The sequence below is a fragment of the Hippoglossus hippoglossus genome, chromosome 22, assembly GCF_009819705.1.
Source record: "Hippoglossus hippoglossus isolate fHipHip1 chromosome 22, fHipHip1.pri, whole genome shotgun sequence".
Classification (NCBI taxonomy): Eukaryota; Metazoa; Chordata; class Actinopteri; order Pleuronectiformes; family Pleuronectidae; genus Hippoglossus; species Hippoglossus hippoglossus.
Genome location: NC_047172.1, coordinates 7462342 through 7487016, shown reverse-complemented (window position 1 = coordinate 7487016; position 24675 = coordinate 7462342). Strand labels below are relative to the sequence as shown.

General features: G+C 41.9%; 1 protein-coding gene across 4 annotated transcripts in view; it reads right to left on the bottom strand.

Moving 5' to 3' along the window:
* Positions 1 to 23969, bottom strand: part of aqr (aquarius intron-binding spliceosomal factor) — a 47606-nt gene extending 23637 nt beyond the window's left edge. For 3 of the 4 annotated variants that reach the window (XM_034577538.1, XM_034577539.1, XM_034577541.1), the window contains exons 1-25: positions 23831 to 23945; positions 23323 to 23415; positions 22543 to 22599; positions 22310 to 22350; positions 22160 to 22195; positions 21922 to 22042; positions 21663 to 21803; positions 20812 to 20880; positions 20545 to 20645; positions 20366 to 20442; positions 19335 to 19399; positions 16928 to 17044; positions 16691 to 16804; positions 16180 to 16283; positions 13257 to 13359; positions 11067 to 11187; positions 10483 to 10624; positions 9722 to 9900; positions 8662 to 8829; positions 6789 to 6958; positions 5442 to 5683; positions 5140 to 5289; positions 4624 to 4693; positions 3220 to 3330; positions 2524 to 2633 (exon numbers count right to left, since the gene is read on the bottom strand). In XM_034577538.1, the coding sequence (XP_034433429.1) occupies positions 2524 to 2633; positions 3220 to 3330; positions 4624 to 4693; positions 5140 to 5289; positions 5442 to 5683; positions 6789 to 6958; positions 8662 to 8829; positions 9722 to 9900; positions 10483 to 10624; positions 11067 to 11187; positions 13257 to 13359; positions 16180 to 16283; positions 16691 to 16804; positions 16928 to 17044; positions 19335 to 19399; positions 20366 to 20442; positions 20545 to 20645; positions 20812 to 20880; positions 21663 to 21803; positions 21922 to 22042; positions 22160 to 22195; positions 22310 to 22350; positions 22543 to 22599; positions 23323 to 23397 (2684 nt within the window). In that variant the 5' untranslated portion in view covers positions 23398 to 23415; positions 23831 to 23945. Of the gene's footprint in view, positions 1 to 2523; positions 2634 to 3219; positions 3331 to 4623; positions 4694 to 5139; positions 5290 to 5441; positions 5684 to 6788; positions 6959 to 8661; positions 8830 to 9721; positions 9901 to 10482; positions 10625 to 11066; positions 11188 to 13256; positions 13360 to 16179; positions 16284 to 16690; positions 16805 to 16927; positions 17045 to 19334; positions 19400 to 20365; positions 20443 to 20544; positions 20646 to 20811; positions 20881 to 21662; positions 21804 to 21921; positions 22043 to 22159; positions 22196 to 22309; positions 22351 to 22542; positions 22600 to 23322; positions 23416 to 23830 lie in introns of all 4 variants that reach the window. The other variant, XM_034577540.1, reaches the window with a different exon arrangement.
* Positions 23970 to 24675: the final 706 nt, after the last annotated feature.

Below are 24675 nucleotides of genomic sequence, written 5' to 3'. Positions count from 1 at the left end.
GTTGATTTGATTTTGAGTAAATCTGGTTGTAGTTGCCTGTATTGTGTGTCTGCCCTTTGAATCAGAGCGCGAGGGTGCTCGCATTCTGGTCACCTGAGGACATGTAGGGTTTCACAGAGTAAGATATATTGTAAATATGGCCTTTGATTACAGGTTGAAGATGACAATGCCTACTTAAAGGTTAATCTAGGTTCTTTCATGCATCCCTGTCTGTGAGCAGCTAAACAATAATGCTCGAGAGCAATTAGGAGGTGGCAATGAAACAAGCAGCGCACACAGACAGGATGTGGGAGGGGTCGCAGGGTAATACTAGAGGTGAGCTCTATTTTTAGACCCGGTGCAGAGATCCTCAGTCAGCAGATGACTCAAAGACGACCACACTGATCTGCCTGTTTGGCCTGAAAAAAAGAAAACGGGGGAGTGACCTTGCTTCTTAGGATGACAGACCTGTAATGCATTCAGCTACTCTCAGGGACAGAGACCCTAAATAGATATGTGTGTGTGTGAACAACAACTTGAATTTATCGACGTCGTTTTTTTTAATCCAATAATGTTAAACTTGCACACCATTGCGGCATTTGTGCTGGAACCTGGACGGCAATACTGATTTTAATGAATCTAGGGTACAAATAGAGACTGTCAACAAATTAATTTTAAATGTGATCTCCTCTATGTTCCGCTCTAAAAATCTCATTAAAAAAAAGGCACAAAATTCATCACGTTATTCAGGGAGGCATTGTTAATTGATAGTAACGTAGTTTTCCCTTTTGTTCGGCTTTCGGAGGAGCACTGCCTTCCATTTTTCATCTCATATACAGTGTTAATTAAAACTCTCTGGCTCCTCGGTGTCAGTGGGGTGGAAGGAGTGTAGAGTCTGCATGTTGTTGTGAGGCAGCCAGGCAGGCGGGGAACATATTAAATGTTGCTAGCCAAAGCTCTTTCTTTTATATCTGTTGCTGCATTATTTAAGAATGCAACAGACTGCTTTCCCCCCCTGTGCAGACCCAAGCTCCCATTCAGCGCTCTTGATTCTGAAGTTGTTACACTGGCACTGAGCAGCATATAGCAGATGAGACATGCACTTAAACCCTCCCTTCCTCCCTCCCTCCTCTGCAAGTGTTGCTAAGAGATATAGGGTGTAATTTGCGCAGAGCCACAGATGGATGAGGTGGTAATTAAGGATGTCGGCTATAAGGGAACTTTAAATAGACCCAACGTAAAAGCTGAATAATATTCAATAACAACGAGCTTTATTTGAACCAAGGTTAAAAAATTGCTGTTAAAAAAATTGACGGCTCTGGCTGATTCATCTAACAACGGTGGTAAATATAGTGGCAGTCATGTAGAACTGTAAATGTTTGGGGTATCGTGAGATAATCTCTTTTTCTCGAGTCTGTCATGAGTGGTTAAAGTGCACTGTCCCCACCTTCTCTTTGCCAATCTCACTATGAAGCAGTAGTGAAGACTGAGTCACTATCCTTCAAGGCATCTCTCACACTCACACACAGAGAGACACAAAAAGACTTGGGCGAGAGAGCTGGTGGAGCTTCCTTAACAGGACTCTAGTGGTTCTTGTCTGAGGCTATTTGTCCTGTGCCCTGCCACCAGTGCAGTATGAGGAGTAGCAGAATTGTCTGTTTTATTTGCCAATTAGGGACAAAAAATGTTCTAAAACAACTAGTATTAAATCCATATGTTGCTTTAGTTAAATCACAGTCAGGTTACATCTCTGATCGCAGATTTAAGGTTCCTTCCTGAACTGAATTAAATAAACAACTGATGGTCTTAAAAATCTGAAATTAAAGGAACATCTTCTATGTAATCATTTATTTGTGTATTTAGTCATTTTATTATTTCACCATGTTGTAAATTAATTATTAGGTTTCATGTATCACTGAGGTTGGGAAATGACAACATTAGTACTTACTACTTTCTTAATGATCCAGAATAATTATTCAGAACTGGGGAAGACTGTTTACTGAAAAGGTTTCCAGAATGTCCAGAATGAGTCATTATCTATGACTTGTAGCGCGCCCTGGAAACAGTCTTGGGTTCTTCAGATTTTCTATACATACATGTGGTAAATCTACATCTCAATTTCTCTGTGAGTGCAGGGCAGTGGGGAAAGATCCCTTACACTGGTAGAAAGGCCTGAGAGGCCAATGATGCCTAATGAAGATAAACCAAGTTCCTGGCCTGGCATATAGAAGTATCGAGTAGCCCTGTCACTGTGTTGGCTCACACTAATTATGTATGTGGGCAGCTGGTCTGTGTTAATACACGTGTGGGGGTGTGTTTGTGGGTGTGTTTGTGGGTGTGTGTGGGGGTGTGTGTATTGTCGGCTGTGATCAAACTGTGAAATTTGCATTGTGCATACAACAATTTATTGAATGCACTTTCACACATGCATGTGATAATTCAAGTTGTCTTGATTCATGCATGTGTATTTCTGTTTGTTTGGCTGCATGTGCCTGGGTATGTGTGTGTGTGTGTACTCTTGCCAACTGGCCCATGCTGTCTCACCTGCTGAAGTCTTTCTCCGTCTCCAGCTCCTCCTCTCCGTGGCCCAGACGCAGGAGGTGACGCTCATCGATGTCTAGAGCCATGATCTTTTCGAACAGCTGGTTCAGAGCCTGGAGTGGAACGAACCATGGTAACAAGTAAACATGATCAAACAAGGAAAACCCTTTCTTCAATGTGTGTTTATTATTATGTCAACAATGCTAGTGCATATGAATCTGTTTTGATCTTGTTATTAGTGTTGTAATGTGTTTTTTAAGCACCTTGAATCTACCTCTGTGTATGAAAGCTGCTTTATAGACAAAATGTCATTGCCTTGCCACAAATAATATACGAATGTATAAGAACTATAAATGTTAAGGAGAACTATTGCACTAGAATAAAGTTTTTTTTATCGTTATTTCCAGCTATACTTCATGTGGATAGGTTTCCCTCTGGCAAGTTTTCACTGAAGTAAAACAATAGCAGATTACTTTATGATTAAATACTGGGGGGGGTAAGTCCAGGGCAGGAGGGAGCTTAGATTAAAAATGTTTCCTCCAAGGTTTGAATATGACTACGGCCTGATTAATGGGCAGTTCAGAGCACAAACTGTAAATTCTCTCGACAGCTTCACACAAAGTGTTGAGTGAAAGAGGGAAACTCTTCAGAGATCAGAGCTTGGTTTTAGTGCATAAGTGCTGTGTGTGTAGGGTTAACCTGATTTGAATGTGTGACTATGAGGGTCCTCTGCTCTGGGAAGTTGTGATAGAGGTTTGAGATGATCTGAACGGCAACATCCGTCTTTCCGGTACCTGGTGGTCCTACAACCTGGAGGAGCAGAATGGATGGAAAGGAAGAGGAGGAGAAGAGAAGCATAATCAGAAGTTAGGTTACGCTGCAAAGGCGCTCCCCCCCTGTAGACAATCTAGTGGTTGTGACAGCTCGGCCATGGGCATGTCAGAACAGGCTAGGGTAGTGCCCCATCGTTAGCCACGCTCAGACGAACCCAGTGCAGAGTGGTGTTGCCTGGCATGACAAGACAGTCCTGTTGACTGCACAGATGGGGGAGAAACAAGAGAGCTACAGAAAAAGGAGAAAAGCTATAGGAAGAAAAAAAAATACATCTTACGATCTAATTTCTAGTTTCTTCATCACTGTTACCATAATAATAAGCCTTGTATGTATTTAACTGGGGGAATAACATCTAATTTATTGAATAAATATTCATGAAACAGGTTGGTCTGAGTGTGGGTCTCTCAGGTGAGTAATATGGGCTAAAAATAGTAAGTACAATTAGATGCCCCTGCATAAATCAGTACATAATCAGCTCCTTGGTTTCCCAACATGAAAGCCAAGCTCTGCAGACTGGGAGGTAGTGTGTGTTTGTTATGGCTGCTAATGACTGTGACACATGCCAAGAGGGGAGGCTAGAGGGAGCGAGGAGAGCAGCAGAGGAGGCTTTGCATGTTGAGTTGTTTTACGACTCCGATGATAGCCTCGTCGCCTTATTTACCTCAGATAGCTGCAACAATAAATAACTCAGAGCTCAGTGCCAGCTTCTAGTCACCACAGCGGAGTAGCACTTATGTCCAAAAAGTGTCAGCTACCCAACTCTGGAGATACAGTAGCTGGCTGGAATGACATTACTCTGGATGTGTGTATGAACTGGATTTATCCAAAGCTAAGATTCTATAGCATTTTATGTCGGGGTTGAACATTTCACTGGAAAGGCAAAAATTACAGTGAGGATTTCATGGAAATGTGTCAACACTCTACATGAATGATGGAGATTGAGTTGTCAAATTTACTGCTGAGGGAATTCCCTTGCTATTCATCACTAAGATTAATGTCTGCAAAGCTTTCTCGTCAAGCTGGAGCAGTATGAACCTGCACTATTGGCACTCACTCAAGCTTATGCATGATGCCTTTATACGACTGGACTTATGTATTTTTTGGCTTCACTTTTTCCGTTGAAGCCAAATATTCAAAATTATTATAACTTTTGGAGTCTGTTCATCTTTTTTTCTCTCTTTGTCGTCGTTTTCTTTGGAAATCTGCGATCCGACCTTAAAACTTGTGTGAGCAGATCATACAATGAAACCCTAAATACCACGTCCTTACCATGGTGAGTCCTGGCTGCATCCCAGCTCGAATGGCTTCGATCTGAGTGGGAGTGAACTGAATTGTGTTCCTGTAAAAAGAAAAAGTTGAATGAAGTTCAATGAAGTTTTTGCTCTTGACAACATAAACACATTTTTACTCAACTGTATTTAATATTTTTAAGAGGCGCTTAATGCTGCAAGTTTTGTTCTGAACTTATTTGAAAGTACATTAAGCGGGAACTCCCTGTGGACATGCTGATGCCATCAAGATTTAAATATCAAAGCGTAAGCCGGAAATCCTTAAACACCAGTAGATGAATCTTAAATTTTGATGAAGGGTAATTATGTTGTGGTGCTCTAATGAGTACAGGAATAATAAAGCAACAATTAATGTTGGCAAAAACCACAACCAAAAAAGCACCACTACATTAAACACTGGAAGAAAAACTATGGAGAGAAACATGGACAAGCAAAATCGATACAGTCAGGACCAGTTGTTAATGGGAGGACCAGTGACTTTGCCTTGACCTCTCACCGTTTGGGCTGGTTGTAGGGATACGGACCCCGGTTGGGCGGGACATAGGGCTCAACGAGCAAGGTCATGTCTTCCTCTTTGTCTTCCACTTCTTCATCTGCCTTTCTCTTCTTGGTTTTGTCTGAGTTGTTCGAGATGGGAAACTTGATTCTGAAAAAGCAAAAGAAGGATGGAAAATAGTATTATGGTCATAAACCAACATTTTACCATACAATACAATATGTAGTATTGTGGAATCAATTGTATCTAGTCCACTGTATTATTTCTCTCTTTCAATTTATAATTGAATGTTTGACTTTCACCTGAAAGGGGGGACTTGCAGGTCAGGATTCTCTTCTGTGACCTTTATGGTGTTACCGGGGAAACACGAACGTAAATGGTCCAAAGACAGAAACGTGTCATTGAAGTCCAACGCAGAGATCTGATTAGGCATTTTGGAATAGTGGGCACTGCCTTGGTCCCCATAGCCGAGAATGATGTCGTGAAGCCAGTCTGGGACGACGCACTCTGTGTTCATCAGGTTTCTGATGGTCTCTAGCACTGCCTGAAACAGAAAGAGATATGTCAGATATAAAACCATAAAAACAAGAGCCTGAAGGAGAAAAATCAAACTGAACGAGGCAGACAATCAGACAACAGACAACCATCCCACAAGAGGAGGTTTAGTGGGATAAGAATAGCTTTGTGGTGGGCTGATGGGATAGCAGGTAATTTGACTGACTGTCAATTATATTTTAATGAGCCGCAAACTGTCTAATACCGTATGCATCAAACACAGTGTCAGGAAACATGTTTACTTTTATCTGTGTCACACATCAAAGATGGAGGAGAATGTTTCTTGAATACCCATTAGTTCCTGTGTTTTTCAAGTTCAAGAAGAAAAAAAAAAAGGAGCGCTTCAAAAACTTCTGACGAAATAAGACAAAGCTCATTTGACAAAGCTGTAATGAGAAGCTCATTATATAATACATATAATACAAGGATAGAAAAGAAGAGTTTTGCGCAGTTGTGCATGTTCATTCTTAAGGAACTGGAGCAAAACGAAGCAAAAAACATCACACGACAGGTGTAATTCTTAATAGAAGTTTCACACATTAGCACTGATAACTTCTATGACGTGCTGAAAACTTTGATAGAAATAGCAATGCAGATTTACCTTTTGTGAACTAGCTTTAAAAGCAGGGCGCTGCTGAGGCTCCACTATGTTATAATGACAATATAAGATACCCAAAGCATAACAACAATATACTGGTACAAAATACAATGTTGCCTTGCTACCACAATGGGGCTCTAATGGGGCACAGTGCACAGTAATACTAAATTTCTGCCAACAGATCCCTTTCACCTAAACCTTACACACTGGACCTTTAAGGGTGAGACGGAGGTCAGTATGTATGACCATCCAGTGAGAAGTGTCTCCCACTGGGATCACCGGCAGGGGGGGGGGGGGGGGCTTGAGTGGGTGGTAATCTCAGAGCTGCCCTGACCCCAACCTTACAGCTACAATTCCAGAGAGAGTATAATATGTGCCATACATCACTCAAGAGGTGGTGTTGGTCGGACCAGAGCTCAAGGACTGAAGATAAAGCACTCAAACACACTGTGTGTTGCGGGTGAGTGACCTGTGCGCTTCAGAACGGGGTCCAAACCTTGAAATTATTCTCCTTGGGTTTGCGTCTCATGATGATGTTGAAAGTCTCATACGGGTCTTCGGTGGAACTCTGAATACTGCTGGTCACGTCCTGCTGATACTGGTTGGCGTCCAGCCAAACACGGAATGTTCTGGCGTCTCCTCGCAGCTTTGGCTTTGGTTCAGGTCCTGGAACAATAAGTGGTTAGATAAGTGATTAATATAGGAGTAATAAGTCGAAATTTATAGGACATTTTTAAAACACTTTTACAATCTCAGTGTACTATCAAAATAAATACTCATACAGATAATAAAATTGAAAAAAAGAAATGGCTTTAGACCATAGACTGTATATAAAGATGGCTGAAATGACAGCTCCCCAAAAGTGAGCCAAAGCATCCTGATCACCACCTGGTGGATGGCTGCAGTATAGGTCATTTATCCCACCTCCTCCATGTTAGTGGATAGGACATGGACCAAACTAAAAAGTCAAACAATACTAAACAAATTTTTCTCAAAGATGGTTTCTGTCATTTGAAGTAGTTCTCATCACACTGATGTTTGTTCAAATGCTCATTTTTTCCCGTAAGTTTGGTTTTAATTCGTTATTTGGTGCTATAAAAACTGTGACTCCTCAGGAACAGGAGCCGCCGCTTGACTGACAGGCTACGGGCTTAAGACTCACTCCCATCGGGAGTCTGTGCAGTGCAGCATGTGTAGCTTTCATAGATGTCTAAATAGATTCTTGTATGGTGCTGCAGGGCACAGAGCTGGAGAGTGAAACTCAATCCTTTGGCCTCTGAAGTCTGTGCCCGTGTATGCGTGTCTGCGTGTGAGCCGTCAAAACAACTATGTGCCATTGTATCCAACTCTCAGTTATTAATAGGTGAATTTATAGCAAGTAAATATACAATGGTACAATGGTTCAACTCAATCACAAGTGTCTCAAAATGCACCTCTCGGGGGTTGCACTCCCCCCACACCTTCACAAGACGCCCTGTGATTTATGTGCCTACTCCCCCACCACCTAGTCAGCTGGAGTACCACTTATCCCTGTTGGGGATCTGAAAGTTTACCCAAGCCGACACCGGCTGGCAGGATGTCTTTTTAGAAATCCCTGCCCTCTGCATATTTAATCCAAACAGATGAGAGGGGATGGGGGAAAGGCTGCTTCAGTGCATGGACACATGTTACGACAGGGGAAAGGCAAACACTTAGACTAGCTCGGCTGCAGGCTAACCACTCAGAACCAACCACTCAGAGGGGCAGCTTTGAGCTGTGGGAAGAGCACAACACGGTAAATTGAGATCATGTTACTATATGAATATATTTCACTTTCTAAGAATAACCAGATATTTCGGATTTGGTCAGAGGGGGATTCCTTCTGTGTGGATACACAGAAACAGATTCTCTAAGTATATTTGATTACATCAGATTTTAAGGCTTTTAATGGGGAAATAAGGCCGCGCACAACTCAGGTTTCTAATGTTAGAATGCATTGCTGCTGGCAGTAACTCAGAGATAGAGGTGAATGTATGCTATATATCACATTACTGTATTCTGCAGGACAAGCGTATTCATTCATTCATTGTCGTCTTACAGAAGCACATCTCTCCTTAAATCCAATAAATAAAGCAGGGGGCAAGGCCCAAAGCTCTCAGGTGTTGTCGTCGACCTCGGGCTAATGGAATGTTAATGTGACCAGGTCAGGTCTCACTGTGGTCGTTACCATGACAACCGCAGCCTGAACCTGTCGAGGGGACAAGTCGCTGGATGATTGTGTGTAGGAGGTCTGACGGGAGGATGGATGTCGTGTGTGTGTGTGTGTGTGTGTGTGTGTGTGTGTGTGTGTGTGTGTGTGTGTGTGTGTGGGGGGGGTACTATATGCATACCTTCCTCAATGACACGTCCCTTGTCATCCAGCATGCCCTGCACCTCGCAGCCTCTCACATACGCCAGGCCAGTCTGCTCCACAAAGGGCTGGCGCCGGTCGAAGCGTGTGCCATAGGGCAGGTTGGGCCGCACCGTGACCAGAAAGCAAACGTCGTGCTTCCGAAGGCCTACGGGGAGAGAGGATTTGGGGAGAGAGCGCTTAGATAGAGAGAACGACTGAAAGAACAGGGATTTAGAGGCAGAGAAAGAATTTTAAGGAGAATAAAAAGGACACAAACAGAAAGAGGTGATAGAGTGTTGGTGAAAAAAATAAAAAGAGTAGTAGAGTGGAGAAGTTTGAAACCGCTCCGTCAGCATTCGCCTGATCTTTAAAACATGAGGCTCTAATTATACGATGGGGAGAGGGCTACTGGACAGGAGCAAGTTACACCTTATACATCCACTGAATTACAAAGAGGAAAGTAAAACCATAAAAATGGGTATAAAGAAAGTGGAGATATCAATTTGGGATACATTAAACTTTCTATTTTTTTTTTACACCAATTTAATACTTCTATAGCATTTCCCCACTGAGAAAATTGGCATGTGAACCTAGTCCCTTATCTTTCTCTGGCGAGCGATAGTGGACAGCCCCCGCTGAAGGCTTCATTGTGCCTTCTATGTCCCCAGTGAATCAATGTCTTTCACTGTTGACATGCGCCTGTTAACATTATCTACAGCGCCCCTATCAAACACACATGGATGAAAGATCAGGGAATAAAACAAAGACGCTTAATGGCGGAGGCTACTAAGAAATGGCATGTCTTCACAGAAACATCAGGTAGGCAGGGGTCATTGGTCAAGGTCCAGTGTGATGGGACAGAGGGGTAAAGGGAAACTATATAGAGGTTATAAACCACTTTCTAGAAGGAAATAAGAAAAGTAGAGGTGTGGCAGTGCAATAAGTAAAGGGTAATAATGTTTGTATGTATATATGTGTAATAACATAGCAGACGAATCAAATATAAAGTGATAAATACAAAATATATTTTTCCTCATGATAAAGACGTATTTTATTACCTTCCCACTCATGCTTGATATGATCCTGCACATTGAGGTTAACAGTGACATCGGCTCGAACGCGAGCAGGCCAGCTCTCCCCAATGTTGGGCTTGGCAACCTCCACTATGGAGAAAGCGGTGATTGTCTGAGCCATCCTGGCCCAGCCGCCGAACACCGCTCCACCGTACTCTGATTGCCTGCGTAGGGGAACAGACACAACAGGAACGTCAGACAAGTACTGTGGGCTGTCAAGACTGGAAACAAGGTGGATTTAGGACAGCTTTATTTATTTACTTTTGCAGCAGCAACAAACAGGCAAGTTGCCACATCACTTGACATAATGGGAGCACTTATTATGTTAAGCAGTGGGTTTCCAAATGTGTCGCTCTAAATGTCAATGTCTTTTAATAAAATATTATCATGCCACAGTTTGAGAAGAAGACGGAGGATAAGAAGTGTGCTGTAGCCGAGCTAATGGTAGAAATGTGTTCTACTTAGGGAGAAAAAAAACAAGTCATGCTTATAAGTGTGTGTACAACAATATTATTTCAAACTCAGAACCTGTATGAGCCTTTTATCACAGTCTTTGAGTGTCACCCAGGGATTTCACTGCACAAATCTAGATTCTTCAAGCCTGAGCTAAGGAAGAGCTTTTTGGCCAATGTCTTCTTCAAAACTTTATGTTTTTATAGAGCAGTACGGTTAATGCGACTTTAACAAATGAAAACATTTAAACCATCCACGTTTCCTGTGGCTTTGGAGAATTGAGGACATCTCACCATGGTTTCATACGCCACACCACATCCTCTATGTCCTGTCTGATCTCATAGGTGGACTCCAGACGAAAGAGGTTGAAGTTCCTCAACAGGTAGTCATGGAGCGTCAGGAACTGGAGATTCAGTTTAGGCAGCGCCAGGCAGCCTGAGAAAAAGGACAGATAAAAAGACACCCAGATTGAAAAAAAAATGCATGAGTAATAACACAAACTTGAAGTAAGTCAATCAAAAGATGTCTTTTTATATCAAATTACAAAGAGGTTGAATGTCCAGTTTTATGTAGCTACCTTTGTTATAACGACTAGGGTTTTTTTTGCAGACAATAGCACATTTACATATTGCAGTAAATGACGGACGCAGCTTGAATCACTAATAGTGTGTGAGTTTCTGAGGGTGTCCTTGCCAACTAAAGAGGATTCCCTGAGAGAGGGTTGCCACTTCACTCCGTCGAGTGCCCCAAGGATTAGACACAACAAGGTGTGGGCGTACGCTTGTGACAATAAGGGACTGACTAGACACTGAAATTATTTGAAGTGCATATTAACCATTCACAGACACAGACATGCAAACACAGTCACAATGCCCACCTTCGCCCGAGTAGTACTCTGTCGGGACGATGTTCTCATCCCAGATTATCTTCTCTGTTGGATACAGGGGCATCTGGTTGAGTTGCTCAATCTGAGAGATTCTGCGCTCGTGACGCGATACCTGTGTGTGTAAGGCGCGAGAGAGAGAGAGAGAGAGAGAGAGAGAGAGAGAGAGAGAGAGAGAGAGAGAGAGAGAGAGAGAGGACAAAGCCACACACAGAGAAATTGGGTTAATGAACACGTGTTCCTCATTTGTCTCGCTGTTTCATGTCTTTTATCCCTTACTAGAATTTAAAAAAAAAAATTTTCTCAAAATCCGGTCACTCAAAACATTAGTTTCATCTCACACATGTTGAGCTGGTTTAACTGAAGCTTTTGTCACTTGTATTCCCCTCAGTGTAGTTCCTCTGCTAAACGTCAGTGGATCAATGTTGCTAAAATGTTTCAAAATGGGCCAAAATGTAAAGGCCCCTTTAAAGGCGAGATATTAAGTGTATTCCGACATATCAGCAATCCACGTTGGTTTATGTGTTTATATTTAGAAGGACTGGCAGCTGTGTCAGAGGATATGAACAAGTAATAAGTCAAAAGCAACAGGATCTCTTCAGGTATTGTGATTAGATCTGTGATTCAACATATAAATAAACAATTTATATAACAGTAATGAAGTCACTGGTAATTTTGTTACATACACATTAATTTAGCATTTTCTTTTATAGGGACATCTAATTGAAATTGTTTTGTAGAACATTGCTGATAAGAGGAAAAGCTTTTACTCTGGTGCGCAAGTATCTTTCTCCTTTATTACATTAGTCTTGGACCTCAGCACCCACTCCTCTGAGATTTTGTGGTTGTGCACACAACTATCTTTTCCATTGTGCCTTTACTCTTCTGGAAAAAGACACATTAAATGAATTATTCACTTCGTCAAGGGGGGGGGGGGGGAATCTGCTGCTGAATACAAACCAGCTCATCTGTTACACCAGAGAAAAAATAAAAAAAATAAAAGCCTAAATGGCCCGAACCCTGGCGCTGGTGTAAAAGCAGCTCTACTTCTCAGAGAGCGGTTCATCCCTCCCTCAGCATATTTATGACCACGTTCTCTGCAGTGTGCATCATTGTTTTGCTTTTGTGTGGCACAGTTCTGGTCTCGTGGCCCGTTCCCCTTAACCCCACCTGGTCAGAGATGTTGGTTGTTGGGGGCAACCTTAGGCGCACAAATATGTGTCCCCTGACATTGTCTTCAACAACAATCTAATCAGATGATTAAGAAACTGCTCTTCTCCATCGGTTCTCAAAGAGGACGTGGGGAGGGTCTGAGTGGGTAACTGCAGGGCGGCCTTAAAAACAGCCACTCTGATGAAGAGGTCTACACCACATGTATAAGTGTGTATTAGGGGAGAGTAATGGGACAAGGATCCAGATGATTCCTGGAGGGGTTTTTAAAAAGGAAAATTGGGAGAGCGAGGGATGGGGAAACAGAGACCACCTTGCGAAAGATACTTATAAAACAAGCTCTTTATCTCATCAGCACTGTCTTCAATTTACCCTACGTCACACAAATAGCCACATAGAGCAGTAATTGGATTAGAAGGCAAATTCAAGAGGGCCAGCCAGCCAAGAGGGGATACTATATGTATTCCAAGGTCAACATCTTTAATTAATGACTCTAAAACGAGAAACACAAAAGCTATTATGCTGTAGCGTCAGACTGGCCGGTTATTGTTCTGAAGAATAACTGTTCACCAACAGTGTTTGAAAGGGTGCACCAGTACCGACGCTACATCTTTTATATGGATGGTTGACAAGCACTGTAAATGAGGTCATGCTTCATTCCCTTGCTTAACTAAACAATCTCTGTATGGGCAGTTTAAAAGGTCTGAGGCATTAAAGGTTGCCTGGGATGCATATTTTACTTTTATTATACATTATATTTATTTACAGAAAAACAACAAGACCGGGACTAGACCAGTGACTTATGCCCCATTTTTTCCCCATCAAGAAACTGTATAAATAAAACAATATATTTTGCTGTGAGGCCTCACATATAATTTGCCTTGTTTGAAAGACACATACCAAGTTATAGATTTGACTGTTCCAAAATGCAACAGAACACAAAAAGACACATCTTTGCCACTATGGCTTGGGAGTTCTCAAATATGCATAGACAATATAATAAAAGCCACTAACCAGCAGCTCAAGAAGAACCTCCTTCTCATAGGTGGTGCTTTGCCCTTCAGGCAGCTCTGGCAGCAGACATAAGTACGAGGCCACCTGGTGGAGCGTGTTGGGGCTGCGGAGAGAGATGAGATAAACAAGTCGGCTCGATAAATAACATTTGCATATTAAAAATTCAGTTAACACTCTCTTCTCAGGGATGATAATTAAGCAATTGGTATCCAGTGAGAATGAATTGGTAATGACTGAAACGGTGAAGGTCAAGATAACAACATGATACGTGACAATCTGATGTCTACCAACATTACAAAATGATAATAAAAACATTAATATTATTATAAATATATTTATATACTTTGGGCAACACTTTGCCATCTGAGGGAGATTTATTTAAACTGTGATGACAGCAACAACTCTACACGAGTGAAAATGCACAGCCTTATCAAATTCTTTGTGCTTGTTAGCTCTGTGGCACAAAGCAATTCTCCTGTTTGCTCCGACTCTGCACTCCTGCCCTGTCAGCGTGTGTGTTAAGGGGCCGAGCCGCACTGATGCGACAGGATTATGAAAATCAAAGCCCATCTCCGTCTCGAAAGGCCGAGGCGTGGCTTTCTGCATACAGACCTGTGTTAATCAGGCTGACACACTGTGACACAGGCAGGGTCTGGTACACAGCGAAGGACAGGCCCTGGACACATTGTGACAGGCCCGGACAGCCACACGTGGCACTGACCGGCCATATCCGTGTATCTGCATGCATTCTGCGAGTTGCGAGGCCATGCTCGGCCAATGGGGTGGCAATTCTGCCAATGTTGCAGTTTGGTGGCCCAGTGGATGACCTGGCATCGGTCATGTGGACATTCCTTCCCTTAGCAACAAAATAGCAGCAGCACAACAGCTCACTCTGAGTAATAGAGATGACTGGACCAGGTCATGACTGACAGCTGAGCCACGGGCAGGGTAAGGTAAGGATGTGGACAAAACAGTAAGTGGTCCAACAGTAAGTTCACTCTACAACCTGAGGGATGTCTAGACCCTTGTTAAGTTTTGAGATGTCATTTTAGGTGAGGTGTGTGTGTTTTTGGCACAACTGATATTACCGAGTAAGTTAAGGGCGCTTTTAAGTCAACTACAAGCCTCGTTTTACATTCAACAGATAAATATGATAAATGGCTTTTCTGGCAAAGTAATCTGCTGAAAATGAAACTGCTTCCACCCTTATTCTGTTTTCTTTCCTTTGTCTGATGAAACCCTGAGAACAGGATTCAATGAAAAGTGAAGGTGATGGACTAAAAATACCCTTTTCAGTGACAGGACCCTGCTCAACAACTAATTCACCAAACAAATTACACCAATTATTCCAACATTTCCAGAAGGGACGACTCCTTCATCCATTTCTAGCCTTTCACAAAGCGATGCTTTAATCAGGTGCTCATTCATCTTTGACCTGAAATGACACTCAACGTGTTTTACGTAACCAGAAGAAGCATCTGTGTATGTATGTGTGTGTCTGTCTGTGTATATGTGGGAGAATGGGCTAGTAAATGTGTGGGCAGGCTATGCAGTAATGCTGCGTTTGTGTGTTTGGGGGACTTAGCGGATAAATTCAGAGCGCGGGTGACTGCGAGCTAAGCCCACGGGTAGCGCATCTGGAATAAACTGGCATTAGCATGAGTTGTTTGGATGAAAAGTGCCTTGTTAAATCTGATTGGCATATTTGGAGTTACCCAGGAGCTTCTTTGGTGACAGTTGTGGAGAAGGGAACAATGCACCTCCTGCTACATTCAAAACCCTTATTCTGGGGGAAAAGAGCGGAGCTTCCAGAAATGCATGAAATGGTTCGGCTAAGTCTTTACCGGATTCAGATCGGCTCATAACCACCTGCCTGACTCAAAGAAACTTAGGGTTTAAGCATTTATAATCCACTGCAGAAGTTAAATAGAGACGATAAGATATGGAAATGTCAACTGCAAAGAGGAAATTTGTGTTGTTCCAACATTGCACCTCAGAGCAAATAGAGACATCACTTACCGTGCAAACAATCAACTAATCAGTAACTCACTTAAAGTGTGTGTTGTAGAGCCAAAACATGAAGGCTTATAGACCTTTTAAAAGCTTGTGTCAGTAATAAAAACATTTATTATGATATCAAATGCCAAGAAGGGTTAGAAACCCTCACGTAATTACAAATTACCAATAAATCAATGTCTTTTCTCCTTCCCGCACGTGTACCAGTTAGAAAAACAACACACGGGCTAGTGCATAAAAGCGAGGGTGCTTTTTGGCTCTTTGGCCAGCTAATATGATCTGACAAACACAGCTGTTCAAAGAGTTTATTCTCAAGCCACTGCAAATCGATTAAATTAATGAGGCGTGCCTCTCTCTCTGGCTGGTACCAGCTGCCTGTTCAAGGGCTCACTAGCTGCCATTTAGCAGGGAAGTCAGGCAGCAACGGTGGTGCTGATGCTTTAATGCAATATAGGACCAAGATGGGTATAAGTGTGCATATCTAAGGCTTACAAGTATTAGTGGTCCAAAGAACTGTTAAAAGTCATGGGCCAGATAAGGAAATCTCCATCTGTACTTGTTTGCTGCAGGGTTTGTTTCTATTACACTCGTTTAGCTAAGGACATGAAATTAAGGTATTTTCTGTTAAAACCATACAGAACACCAAGGGTCCTGTATAAAGTATTTGTACAAGAGGCAGATATAAAGCAAAACAACTATGAATCACCTCTAAGTAAGTACAAAGTACATGTGCACATCAGGAAAATGTTCTGTCGACTGAAACAACACTAAAGCAGTTATATTAGTAACAGTTCACTGTAATCTTACTCAGTCCAATCATGCATAACCTCCCACCACCTCCCTCCATCTGTGCACCGATAAAAACTGCAAGTTCATTTAACGATTCACTTTGGAAGTTTTGCTTTACCTGAGATGCCCAAAGTGTTTGGTCAAGGAATCGCGAGTGTCTACAGCTGCAACATTCGACAGAGCAAAGTCCTGCAACTCTGGGAAATGAGCAAACGCTGCCCTCTGGAAAACAGAACACAAAGAGCGAACATAAATTTAAAATAAACATTACTTACACTACAAGACCAGGATAGGCAACTTTAAAATGATAAAGAAAAGGTTATTGTGCTTTCTACAAGGATATATAACTGAAAATTGCTACAGATCACACATGCATATCGGTCAACATTTACATAAATATCGAAATGTCTGCGAAATAATCATATTGGTGGATGTTATTTGCCAACCAAGGCTCAGGCTCTAATTGAGAGGCTAGAGCCATCACTCAACTATAAATGTATAAATAAAACATCGCAACTAAAAAACACACCAAAGATGTCAGTGAGAAATACACAAAAAAAACCTGAGGGGGACAAAGCAAGCATGGGAGCAAGTTGCATGTCTGTCTTTGCCCTTTTACACATCTGTACCTGTAGAGAGGTGATTTTGTCATAGTGAAGTGTAGTCATCTCTTTCTGCGTCAGAGCGTTTCCTGTCTGGTCACTGATCTCGAAGCCTGTGTAGAACTTCAGCATGTCCAACAACTACCAAGATCAAACAACAGCATGAGTTACTACTACAAATGAAAACGAGTGATTTTCATCTCAATAATCACACAATCATTTCCACACATACATGAATACATCTGACATCTGTGTGTGTTGTACCTGGCAGAAGAGATGTCCGTCCTTCTCTCTCTTGGTGAGGCTGGACAGGTGGCAGCTGACCACCAAGTGGGAGTCGTCTAACACTGTGTTAAACCAACGCCTGGTGGGAAGCAGGGCCTGAACACACAGAAAAACATGTTAAAGCATTGGACCACAGGCTCAACAGAACTGACTTTAACTTCGTATGTAACTGGAAAATCGCTGCTTTTGTACAAAATAACGCTAGGAAAACAAACAAAATGATTTGACATAAAGAAGATCTGATGTCTGTCCACCACAGCTAAAAGGAATGTGGCATCATTATAAACGGACACCTCTGTCAGGGGGGTCAGACGAATCAATTCATCTAACAACAACCACAGTTCCCAGAATCTGGACCGTGATTATCCATATGTCTTATTGATCCATGGTCTTTTTTTGTCTTGAGGTTGTTTTTGAAACATATGACCGAGAAACAAAAGATAAGGCAAACCGATAGTGAGCTACGAAGCTGACAGGGGGGGGGGGGGACGGACGGATTCACCTACTACAACTTGCTTGTTGCGGAGCAGGAACATGACAAGGAGGCAGAAACAAGAGGAAACCTGTCAAAGTGAGATAACTGAGGCGCTTTGGTCGGAATATACCAAAGAAACACTGAGCATTTTAATGAACTGAGTGAGAGGACGACTGGTGCAAATAGAGAATGTCTGAGATATATTACACTGTGAAGGCTGAAAGTGCAGAACAGCCCAGAGAACAGACGCAGCATTGTGAAACGGAATATGAAACAAAATACGGAAAATGCACAACACCAAGAAAAGGAAAAATCTATTATTCTAGTCATTCAAAAAAGCTCTTCAAAGGGCACCAGCTGCGGCAAGTGATACCTAAAGACTGAGAGAACAGATACCGTTACATCCAGCAGCCATCTTTGATCTCAACACAGTCCTGACAGCCTGCATGAAACAGCCATGAAAAGGAGGGGGGGGTCTTTTTTCCTGCATTAATTTCCAGGTCGTCATCAGAGAGGGGAAGTATGGATTTCAGGCATCTGAGGCTTTGTAAAAGGATAGTGCTAAGGGACAGGAGCCGTCTCTGGAGACAGTCAGCTTGCCGGCCACTAGCCGCTGCCAAGAACAGCAAGGCCGGCCTGTCAGCAGTCAGGTCAGATGAGATCTGTTGAGCTCGCTTGTTTGAAACAGCAGATCTGCAAAGGGCTGCAGGAGCAACTCTCATGAGTGGCATCGTGTCTTCACTTCACGTAGCCAACCACCTCAAAAGTTTTTTTTTATAATTTCTTGAACTAATGAAAACATTAATCATCTCTGTGGGATATTCCATCCCCCTTAAAATGACAGGGCTTACATTGCACCTCATGTAAGGGACATGAAAACCCTTGCAACAGGAACTGGTATGTTTTCAGTTCACTTCGATGTGGAATGAGAAGCATTCATCTTGTAACCTAAACTCCTGTCATCCAACACAGTGACGCAGGTTAAATCAGAATTTGGTGCTGATCCAGATGGACAAGGGAACGATTGAGCTCCTCAATATGATGCAGAACAGCCCCAGTGCAAGTACAAGAAAAGGCAGAAAAACTAAATACAGCATAACTGTACAATCCCAATTCTCCAATAGATTGTTGCATAAATCTTTTTAACTAGATGAATACAGACACATTTGCATACAAAAACTCTTTAAAAATACCTATCATAGCCAAAAAAAAGTATTGTTATATAGATGCAGCTCAAGTTATATTTTTGGTCTAAATAATGGTCTTACTTCATGCATTTCACCTGCCAAACATTCTTTGACTTCACTCCAGCACATAACAGTCGATGAGGAATCAAGGTTAAGACATTTGATGGCAAATTTAGACCGACATGTTGTCAATCTAAAAAGTGATAACACCACACAATGAAGAAATGATATGACCTATTGTTCCTTTAATCACAGGGATTCATCTCTTTCCTAACTATTGCGTCAAACAGACACTGCTCATTACTCTACACCTTAAACCGAATGTGAACAGCCTGGCTGTCAGGCTGAAAATAACCTCTCGCGCGCCGATCAAAGAATACTGTTTCACATCCTGCATAGTTTCGCAGACAGCAATGACAGTGACGCATTGGGTGGAGCTGGGACTGGACACTCACCCACTGTCTGTTGACCTGACTTAGCTATAACCATGAAGGACAAAAGGCAAATGAGCTCTGCAGAAACGGATGTCTACACCACTTCCATTCGTCAGGATACCGCGATTAAGCAAATATACTGCAGACACTCTTCTAGTGTAAATACAGAGTGAAAATTAGCTTGGGAGGGAATCGTATTTTACCGTAATCATTTTGAGCATGAGACAGTTCATATAGCACAATGTCATATTTGCTGAATAAGGTTATGGTGCACGAGGGCTGTGTCTTACCTCCAGATCGATCATAAGTTCAATGAATCGCTCACAATAATGTACTTTGTCCATGCATACGGCCTCTGTGGAAAAGGGAGGAAGATCATGGAGGTTAGCACTTCACTTTAGATCAGAGAATACATGTTGTCAATGACAAATGCAACCTGACAGAGAAGCAGACGCAACGGTATGCACATACAATGCCAAAAAAAAAAAGATCTGATGGAGCAATGGAAAGGAGGTTGTGCGGTTATCACCAAGGACATGAGAACAACAAATGCATGTGGACAACACCAAGGTGCCATGCTGGGTGTGTGAGCCGCACTATGAGATACTGCATTGCCAGCACAGCAGCATGCTGGGACCTCAGCCCTCATTAAGCATGTTGGTGTGCGTGTGCGTGTGTGTGTGCGTGTGCGCGCGTAAGTGTGTATGCACTTAACGTTGAGGCATGCAGCAAGTATTAGAGTGATGCGACTCCTGCTGGCCTTTAGATCATAATCTAGTGTGTCAGGTTTGAATTCTACCTAAGCACACAAATGCACATATTCTGTTTTTAGCATTCAGGTGGGGGGGCCTCTGTGTCAGCCTGCATTACAACATAGTAGTCAGTGCTGGTGGCTCAATGGCAGCTGGACCACATGCTCCATCTGCATCCACACGACTCAAAAAGAAAGGAGGCGGTGGTGGAACTAGAATAGTGATGAAGGGGTAATATTGTGTTTCAGACTGACACTAAGGTTTGTATGACATTGTCTCTGACCCTGTGAAAGCTTGAGAAAAGCCTATGTATATTAATCATGCACAGAGAGCTAACAAGAGACCATGAAAATAAGTTTTTTGAGACCAGAGTCACCGGAAAATAACCCGATCATTAACTTTAACAAGAATTTGGAGGTAGAAATCAAAGCCAGGGATGAGATTTTTTTCAGAAAATACAGCCAAGATCTAATGGCCCCTGTTGTTGCTGAGGGAATTCCATGTTTAGTCATTGGATGCAATAACACAATGAGATCCCAAGGGAAATAAATATAATTTCTTCTGTTTACCTGATGGCGGTATTGACATGAGAACACCGAGAAATTTCTTAATGAGAGCCGAGAGGAAGGTCCTCTCTTTTTCCGCCCTGAGGGAGACACACAGAAAAACTGAAATCAGAGGAGAGTTCTGCAATATGATTTCCTTGTCTGGATAAATCTGACCAAGCAAGCAGAGAAAATAAAATTACTGCTCAGTTGCATCGGCCTCCATCTTATCGGATTTCTTCTTTATTAGATTCCAGAACTTCTGCAGCTTTGGAACTTTCTTCAGCTCGTGTTGGAGTCGTGACTGAAAACATGACAGAAACAAATCAGTAGAATCTATTCCATCTTAAGGGCTGGTGTCATAGCGATGACGCACTTCTCTCCAATGGCATTATCGAGCAAAGTCAGTACTTTGTGTGTGCCGATAACCACCAGGGAAACTTAATTAGGGTAATAGGTTGACATCTTACTGGTAAAAGGCACATCCACATCGGCAGAGAGATGAGCTGCTGCACCTGTTCCCTGATCAAATCTACCTCCTGGGAGAGAGAGGGAGAGAAAGAGAGAGAGGGAGAGAAAGAGAGAGGGGGGGGGGGGGGGGGGGGGGTTGTCAAAATGTACTGCATGTGACCGATTTTTATTACACTTCATCCCATAATAAAAGTCTGCAACTAAAATATTTAGAGGCCTTTATATGATACAATCAAAGTGCAGCAGGCTATCACAGCAGATTTTAAAGTGAGACATCTGCAGTGCTTCCCAGTGGTTTAATGCGGCTGCAGAAGATACAGATGGGAGTTCACCCAGCTTGGACTGCCTGGTCTGGGACTGCCACCTAGTGGACATTACAAACCACTGTCTTCTTTTCCACAACAAGGCCTTTTGCCATTGCAAACATTCATAGGTAAAACTCTGATTATCTAAATTCTCATCCTAAAGCCTTCAAGTCATATCTTCTCCAACAACAATCATCGTTAAGTTAGAGTCATTCATAATATTGCTAAGATGTATGTGATACAAAAAAATGCCAAATTTAAAAAATAGAAAATGCCAATTTTTGTTTTTTTATATTACTGTTGCTGTGGTAAGCGACGCAGAATTTTCAACATAAATCTACGTGACCAGGTTTTATGAGAGAAAAACGTTTGACTTTAAGCACTTAATTCTGTAGTCAGAATTTAAAAAGAAGACTCAGTAAAATCGGTACTGTTTTAAACAAAAACATGCTCATTTAACATTCTTGCAGAAGAATAAGTAATCCCCAGTGGGACTCGTTTCTCCTGTGAGTCTAGACGTTGGATGTCAGTGTCCTGGTCCTCACCAGACTGTTGAAGCAGTGGTCCAGAAAGACCAGCAGCACGGTTTGTTCTTTCAGCGTGAGGCCAGTCTCCTCGCCTGCCAACACCGCCTTCATCATGCATTTGAATAAGAAAGGAAAGTGGCTGGGCTCCTTCTTGAACACCTGACATAAACCACACAACAGAAAAGAGAGAAGTGTGAGTATAAACATTGTCTCCTCAAAACTTGGGATTACCATCTGATGACTATTAAACTTAGATAAGTAATGGATTTGTTTTTACCTCCCAAGCTGGGACATTCTCTCTGAACTTTTCGTTGACGATGCAACAAATGGACATGAGGTAGGCGTTGCTGGACACCTCCGGAGTGTAGTTCACCCACAGGTAGTTCTCAAGGTACTGGCTGAAAAATAAAATAAAATAATAAATCAATATCAATCCACCAGTTGCTGTCATATGTTTTAAAATGTTGATGGTTTCTTAATAAATAGAGGCAATCGGAGGAAGTGCAATATCTCACCTAAACTCAAGCAGCATAATTTTTCTGATGGCAAATCTGAAAACAGAAAGGAAATACATGAATAAGAAATGAAATGAATAAGTGGCACAATGTGTAATATGGATTTTAAAAGAAAGTTCAACTTAAAGTAAAGATGGTATTTTTACTTACTTGGACTTGAGAATCTCTTTTTCATACACATCTTCCATCACCTAAACAAACAGCAAAGGATGTTAAAATTCTGTGAGTGCAGGCAAACAGAGAACCCCCACCTTATGCTCAAAAAATGTATGGATTTACTCTAACATGTACTATAAAACTATACTAGAGCATTTCCACGTACTTGTAAAACTACAAACATTCTACCCGGTTATACCATTGAAACAACAATGGATATATCTCACCTTAGGGTCGAATGGCAGTTTATTCTTTGCATGAGGAGCCCAATATTTATTAGCCAGCTGAAACGAGAAAAAAGAAAAAATGTCAATAGTAGTCAAATGGTTCGTTCTCCCCATTTAACACACACGTTCATACAGAGCAACTTTAAGCTGCGCTTCTTCTATCAGCTGGTTCAGTATCGTGTATCTCAGCAAAGAGTCTGGAGGAGCCAGGGGTCAAACCACCAACCCTCTGGTTAGTGGACGACCCGCTCTATCACCACAGCCGCCCAACTAACAGTGCATTAACTGGCTACGTATATGTGGAAAACCTTAATGTTTAACAACGAGCAGTCGAGGCTTTCTGGCTTGAATGTGTCAATTTTCTGGTTTAATAACAAATACACAAAAATATGGAGCAAGGAACATTCCCCGATTATGAGATTCCTATCTAGACTGGACGTTATTTGATCCACCTTCAAGTAGAAAACTGGACTTGCTACAACTCCTGAAGATATCTGGATGACCGAGAGCCTTCCCAGATATTATTTGATCTGTAGTCACAATCCTCAAGTCCTCTGTAAAAGGTAAACTCCTCCCCTTCGTCCCCATCTTTGCACCTCACACATGCACTGAGTAATTTTGATCATAACATGTCTTGTAAACAAGTACAGATAGGACTCACTGAAAAGCCCATTGGATCATTTACAGGTGATATAGCCCAACTCATTGTGATGTCCTCAAAAATCAACACTTAAAACTCATTTCAACACAGTGATCGACCACAGCTTTTATTCAAATTACCTGAGTGACATATTCAGCGTTGATCTGGGACACAGAAGGAGCTGCAGCCTTTTTAGCGGGGGTTTCCTTCTCCATGGTTGTCTTCTCGAGCAGCTACAAAAGAAAAGGTACAAATACTGTTTGAAAGATGCTGTGGATCGAAACGATCAAGTTAGGAACGTGACCAAGTTCAAAAACGTGGGGTAACTGAGCTATCCGTCAAGAATAGTGCTGAGGAAGTTAGCTAGCTAGATTTTAAAAGTTTAGCAGGTAAAGAACTGTTTCATATGCGCAGTTCGAAATGTTGTGACATTCGCTAATAGCAGTTTTTCGTTCGTTAAACACAATTTTAAAAACAACATTGTAAAATAACACAGATACACGTTAGTAGATTCACAATATCAGACAACGAGCTAAGCTAACTAGCTAGCGTTACTAAGATACAGGTGACTGTATCTATAGTTTGTTATCATAACATCGGTATCCACGGTCTCAATGTGTATATAGATACAAAGTGAGTGTAACTAACCTTTGTGTGTTTTACAACATGTGTGGAGCGACGCTCAAAGCTTCGTTACGCACGTACACAACCAAAACGCGCTGTGTGCGACCAACTTCCTCGATGGGTCCGTCCCGGAAAAGCGTCCCCGCCAACTAACAGCATGTCTACAGTTCCGCACCCGCTTCATATTACTCTTATCAAAAATACAACTTTTAATTAAGATAAGATCAAACTTTATTGATCCCACACCGGGGAAACCCCCCTGTTACAGAGACAGAATACAAATATTTAATAAAATAAAAATATAAATAAAAGAAGTCAACAGAATAATAATAGAACAAAATCAGTCAACTTTATTTTATTTATTTAATTCTACCATATGTACAGGACATAGACGGGATTTATCCCTGGTGTAAACATAGGCAGAACATATAAGTACGCAACATAATAACTACTCAAAACATAGTACACAGTACGACATAGTATGCGGTAATAAGGCACACGATGGTTCATAATATTCACTCTTTACTACAGAAAAAAAGTATTTCAGAAAAGTGCAGTGGTAGAGGATGATTGCACAAGAATATAAGAGCATAAGGTTTTACTGAGAAACTTTCTGTATGATTAATATATGATATGATAATGCTACATAGGAAGTGTGGAGGATACAGACGTGCAAAATAGTGTTTAAATAGTTAAGAATAGTGCCGGTCCTAAGTGGATTGTGATGATAGAAAAAAACAGCCAGTATTTATTTGATGTTATGTTGTTGTAGAGTCTGACATCAGTGGGAATGGAAGGACACTGTGGAAACGTTCCCTCTCACACTGTGGGTGCAGCCGCCTGCTGGTGAAGAGCTGCTCAGGGCCTCC